The sequence below is a fragment of the Panicum virgatum genome, chromosome 9K (assembly GCF_016808335.1).
Source record: "Panicum virgatum strain AP13 chromosome 9K, P.virgatum_v5, whole genome shotgun sequence".
NCBI classification, from domain to species: Eukaryota; Viridiplantae; Streptophyta; class Magnoliopsida; order Poales; family Poaceae; genus Panicum; species Panicum virgatum.
Genome location: NC_053144.1, coordinates 69,738,788 through 69,756,250, shown reverse-complemented (window position 1 = coordinate 69,756,250; position 17,463 = coordinate 69,738,788). Strand labels below are relative to the sequence as shown.

At 49.4% G+C, this 17,463-nt stretch overlaps 2 protein-coding genes across 3 annotated transcripts; one reads left to right on the top strand and one right to left on the bottom strand.

Moving 5' to 3' along the window:
* Window positions 1-409: 409 nt before the first annotated feature.
* Window positions 410-2,325, top strand: LOC120647508 (nucleolin 1-like). The gene is made up of 3 exons (XM_039924324.1): window positions 410-896; window positions 1,484-1,530; window positions 1,623-2,325. Exons 1-3 carry the CDS (start codon window positions 540-542, stop codon window positions 1,966-1,968), a joined length of 750 nt encoding a protein of 249 aa, XP_039780258.1. The 5' UTR covers window positions 410-539; the 3' UTR covers window positions 1,969-2,325.
* Window positions 2,326-7,016: 4,691 nt separating this feature from the next.
* LOC120647507 lies at window positions 7,017-13,998 on the bottom strand. Of its 2 annotated transcripts, none has more exons than XM_039924323.1 (2): window positions 11,153-13,998; window positions 7,017-7,270 (listed from the first exon to the last, which is right to left on the bottom strand). In XM_039924323.1, the coding sequence occupies exons 1-2, from the start codon at window positions 13,935-13,937 to the stop codon at window positions 7,218-7,220; spliced, it is 2,838 nt and encodes a 945-aa protein (XP_039780257.1). In that variant the 5' UTR covers window positions 13,938-13,998; the 3' UTR covers window positions 7,017-7,217. The 2 variants fall into 2 exon arrangements, with proteins under 2 accessions (XP_039780257.1, XP_039780255.1); XM_039924321.1 differs by having other exon boundaries at window positions 7,173-7,259.
* Between the last annotated feature and the right edge of the window lie 3,465 nt (window positions 13,999-17,463).

The window sequence follows — 17,463 nt, the reverse complement described above, 5'->3', positions numbered from 1 at the left end:
GTTTGCCTGAGGCTTGCCCAAACGGCGCAGTCAATCATGGAAACGTGATCTAAAGATTTGCAGGGATGACAAGTATGTACAGCCATGCGTCTTAAGCGCAGTCAATCATGGAAACGTGTGGCGATGCATCAGCTATACTGTGTTTGCCTGCACGGTCATGCTTTTAGCATTAAGCAAGCATGCTAAGTTATTCTGAAAATCAGCGTATTCACTTGTGCCTGAAGAATCACTGTCACGCTTCCATTGGCACGGAAAAACAGCACGATTCCTTCAGAAGAATAAAATAAATTCTTTTGGTATATTGGCGGCAGGACAAAAAATTATTTTAGTTAGAAAAAGAAATTGGAAAGTATTCCTTTTGAATTGGCAGCATCATATAATAGTCTACGGGCTCTACGCTCTACGGAACACTCACCCACACAGGGAGCAAAACCTTGTTGCGGGCTTGCGGCGCTTTCCCGAGAAAAAAAAAACCCCCTTGTTGCGGCTGCGGCGTAACGGAAGGGGAAGGCCGCCGGGACCTAGGGTTTAGTTTAGCCATGGCGGCGGAGGACCAGGCTCCTCGTACTGAGCCCCGCCCTGACAAGAAGAGGAAGAAGCTCAAGAAGGACAAATGGGGCCAGCCTCTCTCCGCCGCCGCGGCCGAGGTAGAGCCGTCGGTGGAGCCGGCGCAAGATCCACCGGCGGAGGGCGTCGCGCCTGCGGCAGGTGCGGTGGCGGCGGCAGCGGTGGAGGGCTACGAGCCCAGCAAGGTGGTGGCGAGCGGCTTGCCCTACACGACCACCGAGGCGGACATCCGGAAGCTGTTCGAGTTCTACGGCCCCCTCGGGTCGGTGCAGCTCTCTCGCTTCCCGGACTCCGGCAACTTCCGCGGCCTCGCCTTCGTCTGCTTCGAGGTCCATACCCACCACACTTCCTTTCTGTAGCCATTACGTTACATCACTTGTCGCAGTATTGCTCTCCTTGATGCTGATGTGGTAATTTCCGTGGTGATGAGTAGGAAACTAAGATTATGTTCGAGTTGCCATTGAAACGATGTGGTAATTACAACATTTCGTTGTTTCTATGAATTGCTTTGCTGCAAATGTCAACCTGGTTGTTGCTGAGAGTCAGAAAATATACATATTGAAATGAGACAAAATACAAAAATAACATTTATATCATTGTATAACGATTTTAAGCACTAAGCAGTTGATTTATGTGTGAACGCATGGGGTACATGGAGTATCTTGGGTGCCAGATCTACAGGCTACAGCCCCTGCTTAGGTCGCTGACTCACTGTTGGTCTTATTGGGACTGCCTTTTAGATCGCATAGTCACATAGATGACATGCTTGATCGTTCGTTTACTCTTATTGGCATTGACTTGATTGGTAGGATCTATTAAGAATTCTGAAGAAATTTCAGTTGTTGGATCATGCAACCTGATGGTATTTCTTGTTTATCTTTGGCAAATCTGATTTTATTCCACTCTGTTGTTGCAGTCAGATGAAGATGCAGTGAAGTCTCTTGAGCTTGATGGATTCAAAATGTATGTTTGAAAGCATCTATCCATTTCTTTTTAACTCATGACAGCATGCTCACCAAAAATCATATCTTACTAACATATGCATACCTGTACAGTGGTAACAGATATATGAGGGTTGAAAGATGCAGAGTTACTGCTAGCTCAAATAAGAAAAGGAAGACAGAATTCCAAACAGACCCTGAAAAATCTCTGGGTTGCCTATCCGCATATGTAGGCAATCTCTCATGGAATGTTACAGAAAAGGACTTGCGAGACTTCTTCAAATCATCGAAGATCTCCTCGATAAGATTTGCCATCGATAAAAGAACTGGAGGTTCTCGTGGCTTCTGTCATGTTGATTTTCAAGATGACGTTTCGCTTGAGAAAGCTGTAGCGATGAATCAGTCTGAACTGCAAGGCAGACCCATCAAAGTTGCGTATTCAGTCAGTAACAGGGGCTGAAAGTGAAGAGAATCCATCGTCAATATTTTTTATTTTTTTACTTGTGAGCTTGTAGTGTTATGGTTCTGATCCATGGTTGCGGTTAAGCTTTTGATTCGATGGAATGAATGTTTTGGAGTAAAATCCACGGTGCCAATTCTTGCACCAAACATGTGGCAAATGTAATCCTTATGTAAGAAATACTTGGCGGTTGTACCACCTCAACGTCTGTCTGCTGGCTGGCCTAGTGGCCTTCCTCTCTGCTGGAAGTACTGAAGAAATATTGTACTGCATAAGGATGATTGACAGTGGGAAACTATTGGTAAGACAGTTCTGAGTTCAGTAAACATGCATCACATGCTTTTACCCCCGAATGAATTATTTCGTCTGGTGCTCTACTTGTTTGCAGGACATGTTATTTCCAGTCATTTGAACAGTTTTCCTCAGTCTCTTAACATCTTGCCTTGCTCTGAGAATGAATCCAATCCAAATGAAGCATATGAATAAATCCTACTGTTGGTCGGTTCCGAAGGCCAATAACGCGTGCTTCCATTATATGAATTCGGATCACTAATGCCGCTTGCTGCTCTGCAAGGCCTTACTCTGGATGTCGGCCTTCCTGAAGCGTTGTGACTGAATCTCCACTGCTTTCTGGCTAAAAGAGATGTTGCTGCCAATTGGTTGCCGCAGTCAACTTCACCTGCATGTCATGACGCGATCGGCCGATGGCTTCATTGAATCGTAACTGGCCACTTTATATATTCCTTGTAATCCTCCGTTGCCAGAAGCGTGTATCTCAGCCATGACCTCCGAGCTTCTGGAAGCAATGAAAACTTTCGAATATAAACACTGAAGCTCTTCCTGCGATGCTTTCCATGTTTCATTCGATTAAACTTGAACGTGGATATTGCAACCCTGCTGATTGCTAAAGCACTAATGGTGACATGACAACTCGCAGCTTATGTCGTGTACATTGCTCATTGCTGCTGGAGCTGTGATCTCCATTGAGGAGCTGGCGTTGAAATAACTGTGCAGCACCTCAAAATCATGTGAACGCGTCATCCAGCATCACCTTGCACTCTGTTGCGAGGGATTTGGCAAATGTACAATAGGCCCCGTTGCATCTAGCCATCTAGCAGCGCGCAAACTATTCGCGAGGCGAAGGCATCCAGTCTCAGTGGGGGGTTTGTTTCGTGGGGGAGTTTCACACGTCACACTTACAGTCTTGGTTTGCATGATGAAACCCCCTCTCTCAATACACATGCACAGTTCATGGTTCAATTTCATAGGCTAGTCCGGACATTTAATTGTTGCATGGTGTTGAGATCAACTGTGTAATACAAACTATGTAGCCACAATATGGTTCACTGGAGACACAACGACGAGAAAACTGGTTGTGTGAGACAGATAGGACATCTCTAAAGTCTGAAGCATATACCAAATGGACATATGAAAAGAAATTCCCAGATTCAGGAAAGAAAGCCTCATTCCGTGCTTTCTCAAAAATCTGACGAGCAAACCTTCCCACTTGATCTGATTATCATTCATATACCAAGAAAAGAATAGATCATCGAAGAGCAAACAATTCTGAATGTACGCCCAGCCCCGCGTCCTGCCGCTGCTGGCAAGTGAGAGTACGAGCGCCATCGACGCCTCCGGCGTGCCCAGCGCGGCCATCTCCTCATGGGCCCGCTCCAGCTGCGCGTAGGGGCAGACGGCGACGGGCGCCCCCGCTCCTGTGGCAGACTCCGCTCGCGCAGCGACCTCCACGGCGCCGCTCCCCATGAGGCCGTGGGAGAAGGAGCGCGTCCACGCCCTGGCCCGCATACTCATTGACATCATCCGCCACACCCAGGATGCCGGCGCAGGAGGGCGGGATGGTGGGAGATGCGGCGTGCGGCGGCACGAATGCGCGAGGGAGGGAAGGAGGGGCAGCGACGGCAGCACGAGCATGCGAGGGAGGAGCGAGCGCTGGAGGGAGGGAGGGGCGGGCGCGGGAGCGGGAAGGAAAGGCGGCAGGCGGATGGAAGAAGATGGAGGCGCATCCGATCCCAGGATGAAACATTGAAACGGAGGCTCTCTGTGCGAGTTTCCTTCAGGTTTCATCCGCTGGAAACGCCGCCAGAGCAGTTTCGTGGGGATGAAACTCGTTTTTTCACAATCATATTAAATCTCCTGCCATGTCATCAATTTTGCTTACGTGACATCTTATTTAATACAGATGAAACTCCTATAAAATCTACTCCCTCCGTCTTGAAATTTAAGTCATCCTAGGAGTATTTTACTGTGTCCAGATTCATATTCAATAAATCTGGACATACAGTTTGTCTAGATTCAGAGATTGTTTAATGAATCTGGTAAAATGTCAAAATGACTTACATTTCAGGACAGAGAAAGTACAGACTAACGTGGCACCGCGCCGGTGTCTGGGGCAGACATTCAGGGGCCAGGGATGGCCGTTTGCCGGCGCCATACAGGGGGCGCGGAGATGCGTCCCCCACAAAAGTACAAACGGGGCTTGGCGGACCGTCCATGGCGGGCAGCGGCGCAGCAGGACGCGGTAGGCAATGGTCAGGGCAGGGTTCTCGAGTCACGACGGCCACCGCGACGTCCCTAATCCTGCCGCCTGCCAGCCAACTAGGCGCGCACGAATTTGGAGGCGGCCGAGGAAGTGGCGGCCGCTGCAGAGCGCGTCGCAGGGAACGGGGTGTGCTTCTGGCGGCGCGCGACGGCGTGCTCGCAGTGGCAGCGAAAGGCGAACTCTAGTGCGGATGCGTCGCCCACATCGTGTTTGACATGTAGCGACGCTGGCGAAGTGGGGGAGCACGCCGACGTGGAGCTAGTGCGCGATCGCCGGATGGTGGGGGTGGACGGTATTTCATTCGCTGTCCACCCCGGACGTTATTTCATTCACCGTCCGGGTCAAGGTCCGCATAACGTTGGATATAGAGATCGCGGTTAGGATTCCACCCATGACCGGCATCAAAGCATGTAGGGGCGTACTTACGCCTCGATCAATAAAAAGTAGGTGGGGACCTCCCCCGCCCCGAAGTTGCTCGAAAAAAAAAGCAAGCAGGAGCGTTCCAGCGGAGGCCCAGTTACTGGAGCCTGGCTTTGGGCCGCCGAGGCCCATTCGCAAATCGTGAGGTTTGTCCTGGGCTCTGGTGGAAGTAACAACAACAGAAGGGGTTGGCCTTTGGTCGGTCGTCGGCGCTCGTCGCCGGCGGCAGACCGCTGACATCTCTACCATTTGGACAGCTCCACTTGTCTGCAGGGGATGCCAACCTGGTACCCTCGTGGCATTGCCTGCTTGCTTGATGTCTCTGTGTGCGTGTTGTTAGGCCATCATTGCGGATGCTCGCTCGCCCTGGGCAAGAGAAGAGACCAAAGGTGTGCGACGCCGGACCATAATAATGCCGGATCGGAGCTGGAGGTGGAGGGCACGACCGGCAACCGTCGTTCCACGATCAGGTTATTTATGCCGGGGCGTGCTCTGCCGTCTGCTGTGGCCCCATTCTCAAAACCTCTTCTTAGTGGCAGCGTCGATCGATCTCTTGTTTCTTCTTCTTCTCCTCCCTTTTCTTTTAGGGACCGAGTGCTGTTCTCTTGGTTGGCGATCGTGTTGTTTGTTCTCTATGGTGGTGGTGGTGGTGGTCTGTAATAACAAGCACCTTCTCCTTCCCATTTCTTACTTGCATTACAGAACATCGCTGAAAATCTGATTTTTTTTAGATAATGGATAATAAACACTACTCCAGCGCCCCTCATCACCGCCGGTTCAAAATGGCCATCACCGCCGGTTTTGAGGGGCGTTGGATTTAACTCGACAGTGATAAGGAGGGCCATCACCGCCGGTTCCACAACCGGCGGTGTTGAACCTGTCCCAAAACAAAAAAAAACCCTCCTGCTGCTCGCTGCCCGCCGACGCAGAGAGGAGGTGGCGGTCCCCTGCTGCTCGCCGCCCGCCGCCGTAGAGAGGAGGCGGCGGCCCTCCTGCTGCTCGCTGCCCGCCACCGCAGAGAGGAGGCGCCGACCCTCCTGCTACTCCCAGCCCGTCGCCGCCCCACGAGCCCTCCTGCAGTGGACTCTCCTCGCCGCCGCCGCCCTGGGCCCGCTCCGTGCCGCCCCCGGACCCTGCTCCGTGCCGCCGCTGCGTGCTCGCCGCTTCCCTACCTGCAGGGGAAGAGAGGGGAGGCGAGGTTAGGGAAGGGGAAGGGTCGGCGGAGGCGCTCTGTGTGACGGGGGAGATGAATGGGGAACGGACGGAGCGAAGAATGGATGCAACGACGATCCGGCGGCGGGCGGCCAAATCCGGCCAGGTGGGAGCGGCGGCCGGGTGACCACGGCCAGATCTAGTGGCGGGCGGCCAAATCCGGCCAGGTAGGCGCGGCCTCCGGGCGCGCAGCTGCCGACGAGGGCTAGGGTGACGTGACCGGCGAAGCAAGGCAGGGTCCTCGCAGCGGCGGCCCACACCCACACCGAAGCTCGCCCAGCTGCGACGGGGCTGGGTCCTCAGGACAGCGGCCCGCGCCCGAGATGGCTCGCGCCGGTGGTGAAGCTCGCCCTCGCCGGAGCGCGCCGAGGTTGGGGCCCGTGCGCCGGAGCATGGCCTGGGCGCATCCTGTCGCTGACCATAGCGGGTCATGGGAGGAGGCGGAGCAGAAGGGCAGGCAGGCGAGCAGAGCAGAAGGGCAGGCAGGCGAGCAGAGCGGGCAAAGGAGCGGTAGGAGGGAGCGGAGGGGCGGGCTGGATGGCGAGAGAAGAAGAGAGGGAGCCTCGGGGGAGATGAGTGAAAGAGAGGTTTAGAGAAATTAAAATAGGTGGATAACACATCACCGCCGGGTCATATTACAACCCGGCGGTGATGCTAACATATCACCGCCGGTTCGTAATACGACCCGGCGGTGATACTCTCGAGAGCATCACCGCCGGGTCGTATTACGAACCGGCGGTGATACGTTAGCATCACCGCCGGGTTCATTTGGAACCGGCGGTGATAGACTATCACCGCCGGTTCGAAACAAACCGGCGGTGATGATGCGTTTGCGATGATGTATTCTGTAGTAGTGAAAATCCGGCCTCTACATCCGAGGATGTACCCAGCCAAGTAATACAGAGTTCGAAAAAATAAACAGCAAGCCGATAGTCTTTAACATAGACAAGAGATCTAAAGCAAACGTAAAAAATGCTTCCACCCTCTATTGGTAATTTCTAAAGCAATCATATCTAATTTCTTGCTCATCTCAACGAGGGTGTCCTTGGCCTGCTCATCACGCTGCAACTGGGCCCAGAAGCGTAGCCAATAAGCTCCCCTGAAAATAACCTGCATAATAGAATTAGATTTCATTCTTTTAAAAATTATGTCATTCCGGCATCTCCAGATAGCCCAGCATAAGGCAGCCAAACCAACCCAAATCAAGGGCTTAATTTTTTTGTGTTGATTATTAAGCCAAGTACCGAACATGTGGTCAATAGATCTAGGTTGGTCCAGGTTAGTAGCATAGAAAATAATCCTCCAAATCATTTTCGCAAAAGGACAGTCAAAAAAGAGGTGTTGTATTGTTTCATTCATGTTACAACACAAGCATTTCTCACTCCCTTTCCAGTTTTTCCTAGCAAGGTTGTCTTTTGTCAGAATGACACCCCTTTGCAGAAACCAGAGAAAGATTTTAATTTTTAGAGGTATTTTCCATTTCCAAATCCTCCTATGTCGGAAAGGTGGATTTGTATCTATAGCATCAAGATACATAGACCGGACTGAGAAAAGTCCAGAATTTGTTAAAAGCCATTTAAAATAGTCCTTACCATCCACCAAGACAACATTGGAGACCTGGGCTACAAGATTTAGCCACTCCATTAAGTTATTGTCCACTAAAGACCTCCTGAAGGAAATATTAAGAGGTCTAGAGGACATAACTTTGGAAACAGTTACATGATGATCCCGTGCTATATTATATAAGCTCGGGTATCTATGTTTGAGGGGCTTATCACCGACCCAAGTATCGTCCCAGAATCTCGTATTGGTTCCATCTTTAATTATGAAACAACCTCTAGTGAGTACTTCCTCTTTAATATGCATGAGGCCTCTCCAAAAATGAGAATCTGTGGGTTTGGCTGATACCTGGGTTAGGGTCTTGGATCTCAAATATTTATTCCTTAGCAAGGATTGCCAGGTGCCATCTGTGTTCATAAGATTAACTATCCATTTGGCCAATAAACATTTGTTTTGTAGATATAAATCTAAGATGCCAAGACCACCTTGATCCTTAGGGCGACAAAGGATGTCCCACCTCGCAAGTCTATATTTGTGTTTATCAGTAGACCCTTGCCAGAAAAACCTTGATCTGAAGTGATCGAGATTTTTGAGAACTCCTTTTGGAATCTCAAAGAAGGACATCATAAACATTGGGAGACTGCTCAAGACAGAGTTGAGCAAAACAAGTCTTCCCCCATAGGATAGGTATTTAGCTTTCCAGCAAGAGAGCTTTTGTTCAAAGCGTTCTTCTACTTTTCTCCAATCAGAATTCAGGAGTTGTCTATGGTGCATTGGGATCCCTAAATATCTGAATGGATAAACCCCTGCATTACATCCAAAAAGTGTAGTATAATATTGTTCCATCTCTTTGGCTGTACCATAGCAAAAAATTTCACTCTTGTGAAAATTTATCTTAAGACCCGATAATTGCTCAAAAGCGCAAAGCAAAAGTTTGAGATTTTTTGCTTGCTCCGGGTCATGGTCCAGAAAGATAATAGTGTCATCTGCATATTGTAATATTGATAGACCATCATCCACTAGATGGGGGATAACCCCTCTTATTTGTCCATCAGCTTTTGCTCTATCAATAAGGAGAGCTAGCATATCAGCGACGATGTTAAATAAGATAGGCGACATGGGATCCCCCTGCCTGAGTCCACGTCTTGTTTGGAAGAATGGACCAACGTCATCATTGACTTTGATTCCGACACTTCCTCCTGTAACCATATTTTGAACCCAACGGCACCACTTCGGGGAGAAACCTTTCATTCGTAAAGTTTGCTGCAGGAAAGACCACTTAACCTTATCATATGCTTTTTCAAAGTCAATTTTGAAAATGACACCACTTCTTTTTTTGGTATGTAACTCATGGATAGTTTCATGTAGAATAACTACTCCCTCCATGATATTCCTCCCCGGCATAAAAGCCGTCTGAGTTGGACTCACGACTGACTTAGCTACTTTATTCAGTCTGTTAGTTCCCACTTTCGTGAAAATTTTGAAACTAACATTAAGGACACAAATCGGTCTATATTGCTGAATTGTAGTAGCATTTTGAGTTTTTGGAATTAAAGAAATAATTCCAAAGTTGAGACTAAAAAGATCTAGAGCCTCCTTATGGAATTCGTAAAAGAGAGGCAAAAGATCATCCTTAATCACTCCCCAAAAAACCTGATAGAATTCAGCAGGAAAGCCATCAGGACCTGGAGCTTTATTATGCTCCATTTGGAAGATTGCTTCCCTCACTTCAGATTCAGTGAAGTTAGCTACGAGGATATCATTTTCCTCTGGGGATACTTGTGGAATATCTAAAATTTGATCTTCCATCAGAGAGATCTCAGATTGTTCTGGTGATCCAAAAAGACTTTTATAATAGTTTGTAATGTGTCTTTTGAGACGATCATCACCAACAACAACACCTTGATCATCTTCAAGTCTATAAATATGTTGTTTTCGATGTTTACCATTAGCCACTAAATGAAAGAACCTAGTGTTTGCATCACCCTCTAATAAGGATTTGACTTTGGCTCTCTCATACCATTTTAGTTCCTCTTCTCTCAAAAGAGTAACTAAACGCTCCTTTAGGTATTGCTTGAGATTGATCTCTTGATCAGATAGACAAACAATCTCTGCTTTTTTATCAAGATCATGTAAAAGAGCTAAAAGAGTCTTTTTCTCTTTCTTATAAGACCCAGCAGTACTTGCAGCCCAACCTCTGAGATACTGTCTGAGCCTACGAATTTTGGCTTGCCAACGTTCTAGAGGGTTGGACCCCGAGGTTTCAGATTGCCAAACATTTGCAACCAAGTCATAAAAACCATCCCTTATAAGCCAGCCCCTTTCAAATTTGAAGGGTCTATTCCTGATCTGGTGGGTAGAGGTACCAGTGCTAACCACAAGGGGAGTATGGTCGGAAATATTCCGATCTCTCGGTTCAACCAACATTCGGGGGAATTGATTTTCCCACTCCGTACTAACTAAAACTCTATCAAGTTTTTCGAAAGTTGGATTATCACCAGGTCCTGCCCAAGTAAACTGGTGGCCTGACATGACAATCTCTCTAAGATCAAGAGATTCAATAACAGCATTAAAGAGGGATGGCCATTTAGGGTCAAAATCCCCAGAACTTTTATCCTCTGGGTTTCGCATTATGTTAAAATCCCCACCAATAAGATAAGGAAGGTGTTCTTTAGAGCAAGTGTTAGCTAGCTCAGAGAGGAAAGCACTCTTGTTTTGAGGTTGTGCAGGTCCATATATTGAATATAGGACGAATTTGAAGTCATTTAATTTATATCTTAGGGTGAATTTCACATAGAAATCTCCTTCGTCAATGGCTCCAATGTAAAAAATGGTAAGATCGACCCCTAGTAAAATACCCCCTGATCTTCCATGAGGAGCCATAGCATGCCAAATAAAGTCACGCCCTCCACATAGATTTTTGAGAACATGATCAGGGAAAGAGTCACGACCAGTTTCAGAGAGAGCAATAAAATTAATCTGCTCCTCCTTAACTAATTCAGCCAAAAATTTGTGTTTAGCCAAGTCCGCAAGACCTCTGCTATTCCAGAAAACTCCTTTCATTTTATAACTATCTTTGAGGGAGTTTTTGGCTTTTTGGGAAGCTTGCCATGTTTTGCATTTTTGGCTTTATTATATTTTTTCTTACGATGGATAGGAGAGAGATCTATAATTTGTCATTCTCCGCCTCTAGCACGTTCTCATTTAAATTTCCACAAACGTGGTCGAGAACTGCTTCCAGTCGTTCTTCCCTTTCATCGTCGCTAGCAAAATTATTACCAACAGATTTTGGCTTCTTTAAATTAGTACCAAGGACCAATCTATCAACCTCTAAATTTTTAATAACAACTACATCAGAAGAAGCTATGTTGATGCCTATCCTACCAAGGTTTGAAATAATAACAGAATCTGGAAAGTTGGAGAAAGAGGTACCTGAAGATTCAAGGTTCTTTTTCAACGCCAATCGTTCTACCTTGTGTAGGGTGTGCTCATCCGCCTTTCCCACATTCCTGCTACTTCGGCGGAGTTTGGTAAACGCAGGAGCAGTGGCCTTCCCCATAGCTGCCACCTCATCCTCGGCTGCTGGCGGTGGCAATGGTCCAGTACCCCCGCCGATGGTCTGCTGCCCCTCCAACAGCAAGGCGTGCGTGGCCGGCCGCTCAGGCAGCCCCGCGGGTAGCGGACCAGCCCCGATGGGCTGTTCCCCGAGCGTCCCTGGCTGCCCCATCAGCAGCGAGGGCAGCGGCGCAGCCCCGATCGGCTGCCCTACCATGGGCAGCGGTCCGCTGACCCCACCCAACCCCTCCTCAACCGAAAGTGATGGCGGTGTTGGAGGGTGAAGTGTGACATCTTCTTCAACATCTGCAACTGGCGACGCGGGGTAAGAGAGCAAAGGAAGCCCCCCGTCAAACCCAAGAGAGGGGTTCAATTCCCCTCCCGCTTCGACAACTTCATCTGCAAACATGAAAGGATGAGGTTTGATGGGAGGTGTTATCATAGAATTATATGTTGCTAGCTCTTCCTCTGTCAAGGGTGAGTATCGTTTCCATTCTTCTCCACCCTCCTTCTCAACCATGACTTTAATACTTATTTCCTCAAAAAGCTGCTCACAAGCCAAGTCTATAGCTTCTTGAATTAAAGCCGCCTGTTTATGATAAGCCCCACTTTGAGAATGAGAAGGTAAAGTGCCATCCGAAGCAGAAGTAGATTTGCCCTTCTCAAAGTCCTGTGGTTTTGGAGCATCATCTGCTTCTTCCATCTCCCTGTCACCATCACCATCAAGGTCTTTGTCATCATCTCCCAGGAGGTCATCATCTTCTGGATTAAAGATTTTAGGAGCCACTTCATCTGGCTTAAAATAAAGCCGGTACATACTCCCTTTGACACAGACATCAGCATATTTTGGGATTTTCTGAACATCGAAAACAGCCACCAAAATGCGGACCTCTCCTGTCTGACGAAGGTGATAGATATCAACTTTTTGGGTCTCACCGATTATAGTACCAACCGCCCAAAGTGGTAGGAAGGAGCGAAGCAGACGAGGTACCTTGGTGACCGTCACCCACACCTTATCCAGGACTTTGATGGGTTGCACATCATCAACAAATTCTTCAAACAAGAGAGTGCCTTCCTTGTTCTTGGTCGTAACCGTCCCAACAGCTACCAAGCGATCCAATTCCTCCTTACTGGGAAAAGGAACCACGAAAACGTGGCTATCCAACTCCTGTACCTCCCACTTCCAGTGAACAGGAACAAGTCTTGAAAGCTCTGTCACCAGCAAACGCGAAGAGACTTCACCCGATTCCACAGTAATTTGTGCCGCCGCAGAGTTCAGGTCCGAAGCAACAATGTCATTGAGGTTGGCCGCTTGAATTTGGAAAAACCCCATGCCATCCTCCGCTGCCCCACAATAAGTGACCGAAGGTTTAGGGCCTCGCAACAAATGGCATTGGTTAGTGAAGTGATCCTCTAGACAGATCGTGCATTCCAGGTTTCCTGATCTCTTCCGCTTGGACTTGCCACGCTCTTCAGCAGTTGGTTCACTGGCCTCTCGTCCCTGATCCGGACCATGGCGCTGGTTTCCTTCTCCTGAACCCGAGCCACTTGAAGGTTGATCCCCTGCTGCTGGTGCTTGAGGAGGGAGAGGTGCGCCGCCCCTAACCCCAGCCGTACCCCTGCCAGTAGGGGCGTTAGGGCCTCCGTTGCCCCCTGCGGCATGGGGAGCGCCACGGCCACGGCCACGGTCGGGACGTACACCTCGGTCCCGATCGGCCTGGAGGTCGCACGCCCGCTCCACCTGATCCACCCTGCCACTCCTGGCTTGATTGCCACGCCCACGACCCGGTTGTCCTCCATTGCGACCAGGCGCAGCGCTGTTCGCCACTTGCCGATCAGCTGGCGCCTGCCGGTCCGCTGAGCCGCGACCTGGGCTGTTCCGGCGGCGGAACCACCGACCTCGACCGGCCATGAGAACGTCGCGGTAGGTTGGTTTCGGAGGAAGAAGGTGTGGTGGCACCGTGGGAGAGATGAGCCGCCGTCTAGGGTTTCCCTTGGCCAAAGCAGACGTCGCGGCGGACGAAGAGACCAGTACCGCGCCCGACCCCAACCTGGGAAAGGCCTGATGTGGACCCGGGTTTGGCACTGACGGGTTGGAAGATTGCTTCGCATTTGCAAAAGTCGGACCCGTTAAGTTTGGAATTCGAACTGGCGCGATTATCGGATCAGCTCGACGTTTCCCCGTCTTCTTCATCTCCGGGAGAAACTGGCCGAGCGTCACCGGCGGCGTAATCCTCGGCGGTGGCAGCGGCCCTTTCCATAGCTGCTTCCAAGGAGGTCTCACTGGACGCGCCACCTCCATCTTGTTCGTCCCCGGTTGCTTGGCAGTCTCACCCGCCGCCGATCGACATATGGCAGCAGGCCTAGGCTGGTGTGGAGGTGGTGTCGGGACAAGCACCTTGGCCGGGTCTTGAGAGGATTTTTGCGCGGCGAGGTTCATGGCGAGCGAATCAGCATCGCCCAGATCCTCATAATCGGACTCAGAGTCGGAGTCCCAGAACTTGCCGGCCATTGATCTTGGCTTTGCCGAGGAGAAAAGATGAAATTCCCCCAAATTGAATCGACGGTGCACCACATCTGGATCTTGAGGCCGAGGAGAATCTTTAGCAGTAATTCTACGAAGAGCTTGCTTGATCGAAGGGGCGACGGCGACCGCTGGCATCACCCATAGAAAGGGGCGCCGGCGATCTCCGGAGATCGCCTCTCACGGATTTGCGTTCCACTCGAACAGATGACCCACGGAGTATGAGGCCCTAAGATCTAGTATGATGACCCACGGATTTCTTCCTGAACTAGTATGATGCATCAGTTTCTGATGGCAAGCACACTCCAAGTCCATCATTTTTCTCACACCACGACCAGTCGACCACAATGAAAGTAAACCGCACATGCAGACATGTAGGACACGATCGTTTTCTTACAATTTTCGGTGGCTGAGGCATCCAATTCCAGTATTCCACCGCCACCGGCTCCATCGCCCTGACAAGCTCATGTGGGCACAAGTAAGCGAGATGCCCGTGACGTTTTTATTTATGGCCTCTTCCTGCTGCAGTGCTCCCTGCGGCGAACGACACCTGCACTCGCCGTCGCCACGTCGTGCGGCGCCGCACCGTACCCACCACACCACGTTCCAGAATCGCAAGTAGTGAACCCAAGTTGCTGCTGCTAGAGCCTAGAATTCACAGTAGTGGCAGGTCGTTGTGCTTGTAAAAAAAGCCCCCAGGCTAGGCAGGAATGTTCCTCTACACGCAGAGCAGTAACCGATGGAGCATGTCAATTCGCAGTCCGGAAACTATTGCCAGGAACGAAGAAACAAGCAAGCCGTGGGGATGGATGGAAATGGAATCAATGGCCATGTATGGTGTGGATCTATCTACTGAAGTGTACTAGCTAGTTGTGGGCCTCCGGGCTAGTAAATACCCAGATTCTCGTTGTGCTTTATTGTATTTGTCCCATAATCAGTCCGTAAGTACGCACAACAGCACCGGTACCACAACTGCACTTAAAAACTTATTAGTAACATTAAAATTTAATCAGAGTATATATAATATGCAGCAGAAGCAAATAGAAATATAGGACTTCCATCCTACAGTAGCGTGCCTCACCATTCCCACAGACAACTGACTGGGAGTTAGTCCTAGAAAGAACCAACGTAGAAAACCCGCATCCTTCGGCAAGGAAATGAACAGAGACGGTTCATCTTTGAACTCTGGATTTTAAAATTTTAGCAACAAGGGTGAGTACAATTTTGTACTCGCAAGACTTCGGGTGTATATCAAAAATTTTATAATACATGCATGGTTAATCAATGAAGGCTGACAGGTTCACTAGCACTAAACTGCATTTTATTTGGGTGTATCATTATACGCATAATTTTAAAAATATTTTGTTTTATATAAAATAGACCGACTTTACCAATCATTACTCCCTATTTCCCATTTCGCGGTCCCTTGACCATCTATATCGGCCCACAACCTTTGAACCGGTGCAAGTGTTATCAAACAATTCCCCCACCAAGTTTTCAAATCAAAAGTTCTAAAATCGGCGACTAGCTCAAGCGTTCATAACTGTGAGCACAGCTATTCGAATAGTTTTTCACTCTACAGAGGTTGTACACTTTACCCATACGTCGTGTTTCGCTTTGATGCCAGCGCGTGATCAGCGCGCATATACACAATTCCTTAGATGTGTCGGCAAGCTAACATGACAAAGCCGTTACATCAACCGGACCCAAGAATATGCTACACGACAGACTGTAGGAGTATCGCAGCTCCGTACATCTGACCGGGTTAGCTACCCCGACACCGACGAGCTCCTCGAGCACTCGGGCGGTAGCATCCTCTCAGACCGATTGACTTAATAAGCTAAGGCCAGTGCCCATTTAGCCATATGGTTGCACTGTAATACTTGGCTAGAATAGTGCCAATTACCGGTCCTTAATTTGACTCGGGTGATAAATCCCTAAAATGCGCCGGAAACGCATCCAGAACCAAGCCATATCCATCATCCATTTTTTTCCATCCATATTCTTTTCCTTCATCCTCATACCATCATATCCACTAGACCATATATTCACCCGCATCTACCATAGAGTTTTTATCCTTTAAAAAAACAGCCATATAAATGTATATTTTCTTTAAAAGAAACCAACCCATGTGATGCTACTTGACTATTGCGCAAAAACTAAGCCAACTAAGCATGTGACTCTGAACTACGCGAATAACCCATAACCTTAGGGTAACAAGGTATAAAAGGGGTACAAAATAACAAGAGAGGTAAATGCATTAAGGTAGGACGTGTCTACCTGACATAAAATGACATTTGGACTCATAAAATCATCATCGCATGCATATATTTGTAGGCTTAGGAATTCATATAGGAGCAAAAATGATCAAGGAGGTGCTTGCCTTGTTGCTGATCGTTCATACTCTCAAGTATTAGCTCGTCGTCTCGCTCGGCGTCTGGCGCAGTTACAAACGTCTCGTCGTCTACGCGAATCGGATGAACGATAACACATGCAAAACAACCAAATAAACAGCAATGAACAACCAAATAAATACCATGAGATGATAAGGCATGATTTTAGAAAATTTAGGGAAAAAGACTCACTCAGTTTGGAGTTAAAATGAGGAAGATATGGCTAAAACAAGGTTCCAGGGGTTTATCTGCGAGAATCTTGAAAGTTACAGGGGGCTAACAGGAGAAAACTAAGGGCTAAAACAGAAATAAACTAAAGATACAAGGGTTAGATTGGAAAATAGTGAAGGCTGGACGGCGGGGGGGGGGGGGGGGAATTTATAAAAGGTCAGGGGCTAGAACATAAAGAAAAGGACCTAAAACTAATTATTTTTTAGCTGATAAGGACTGCGGGTTGATTACAACAAAACTCGGGAGCTCTTTTGCAAAAATCTCAGGGTTGACCGGTATATTGAATCGGTTGAACGGATTTGACCCGTCAGATCTGGATCCGACGGCTCCTGCTGTTTGGGGGAAATTGGCGGCGGCGCTGGCGGGGGCTGACGGCGGCGCGCGACGGCGAGACCGCCGGAGTTGGCCGGAGGGCTCCATTTGGACTGGGCTTTGGCGCGAAAGAGAGAGTAGGTGATGGCGAACTCGATGAGGGGCTCTGGACGGCGAGGTGGTGTGGCAGAGGGGGTGCTCGGCGGCGAGGGCGGATGGGGTCGCCGGAGACGGCCAAATCCAGCCGACTCACGTGCTCGAGCCGCTTTCGCGCCGAGCCAACGGCGTGTGCTCGTGCGTGCGCACGCGCAGCAGGACGGGTCGTGGCTCGGGAACCGACGGTCGCTAGAGCCATGCTGGCAGCGAGCCGCGCGGCGGCCAGGGGTGGGGCAGCGTGGCCAGGCCGATTCGCCCACTACCAAGCCCAGAGGAGGCGTCGGGGAGACTCGCCGTGGTGGGAGGAAGGCCGTGGAGTAGATGGATTGGGCGGAGAGCGCCCCGAGTGGGCCGTGGACGCAGTGCTTAGTGGCGAGCAGCGGCGAGCATGGCAGCTTGGGGAAAAAATTTGTTTCCCGCACCAGCCGATGATGAAGCTCGTGAAGTAGTAGCTGAGGAGAGTTCCTGGGACTTTGTTGAGCCATAGGTGCAACGGATTTGAGAATCGTGGAGTGAGAAGGACAGATTTGGCCGACGGCCATGGCTCTGTTCAGAAGAGCTGTGCCGGTTTA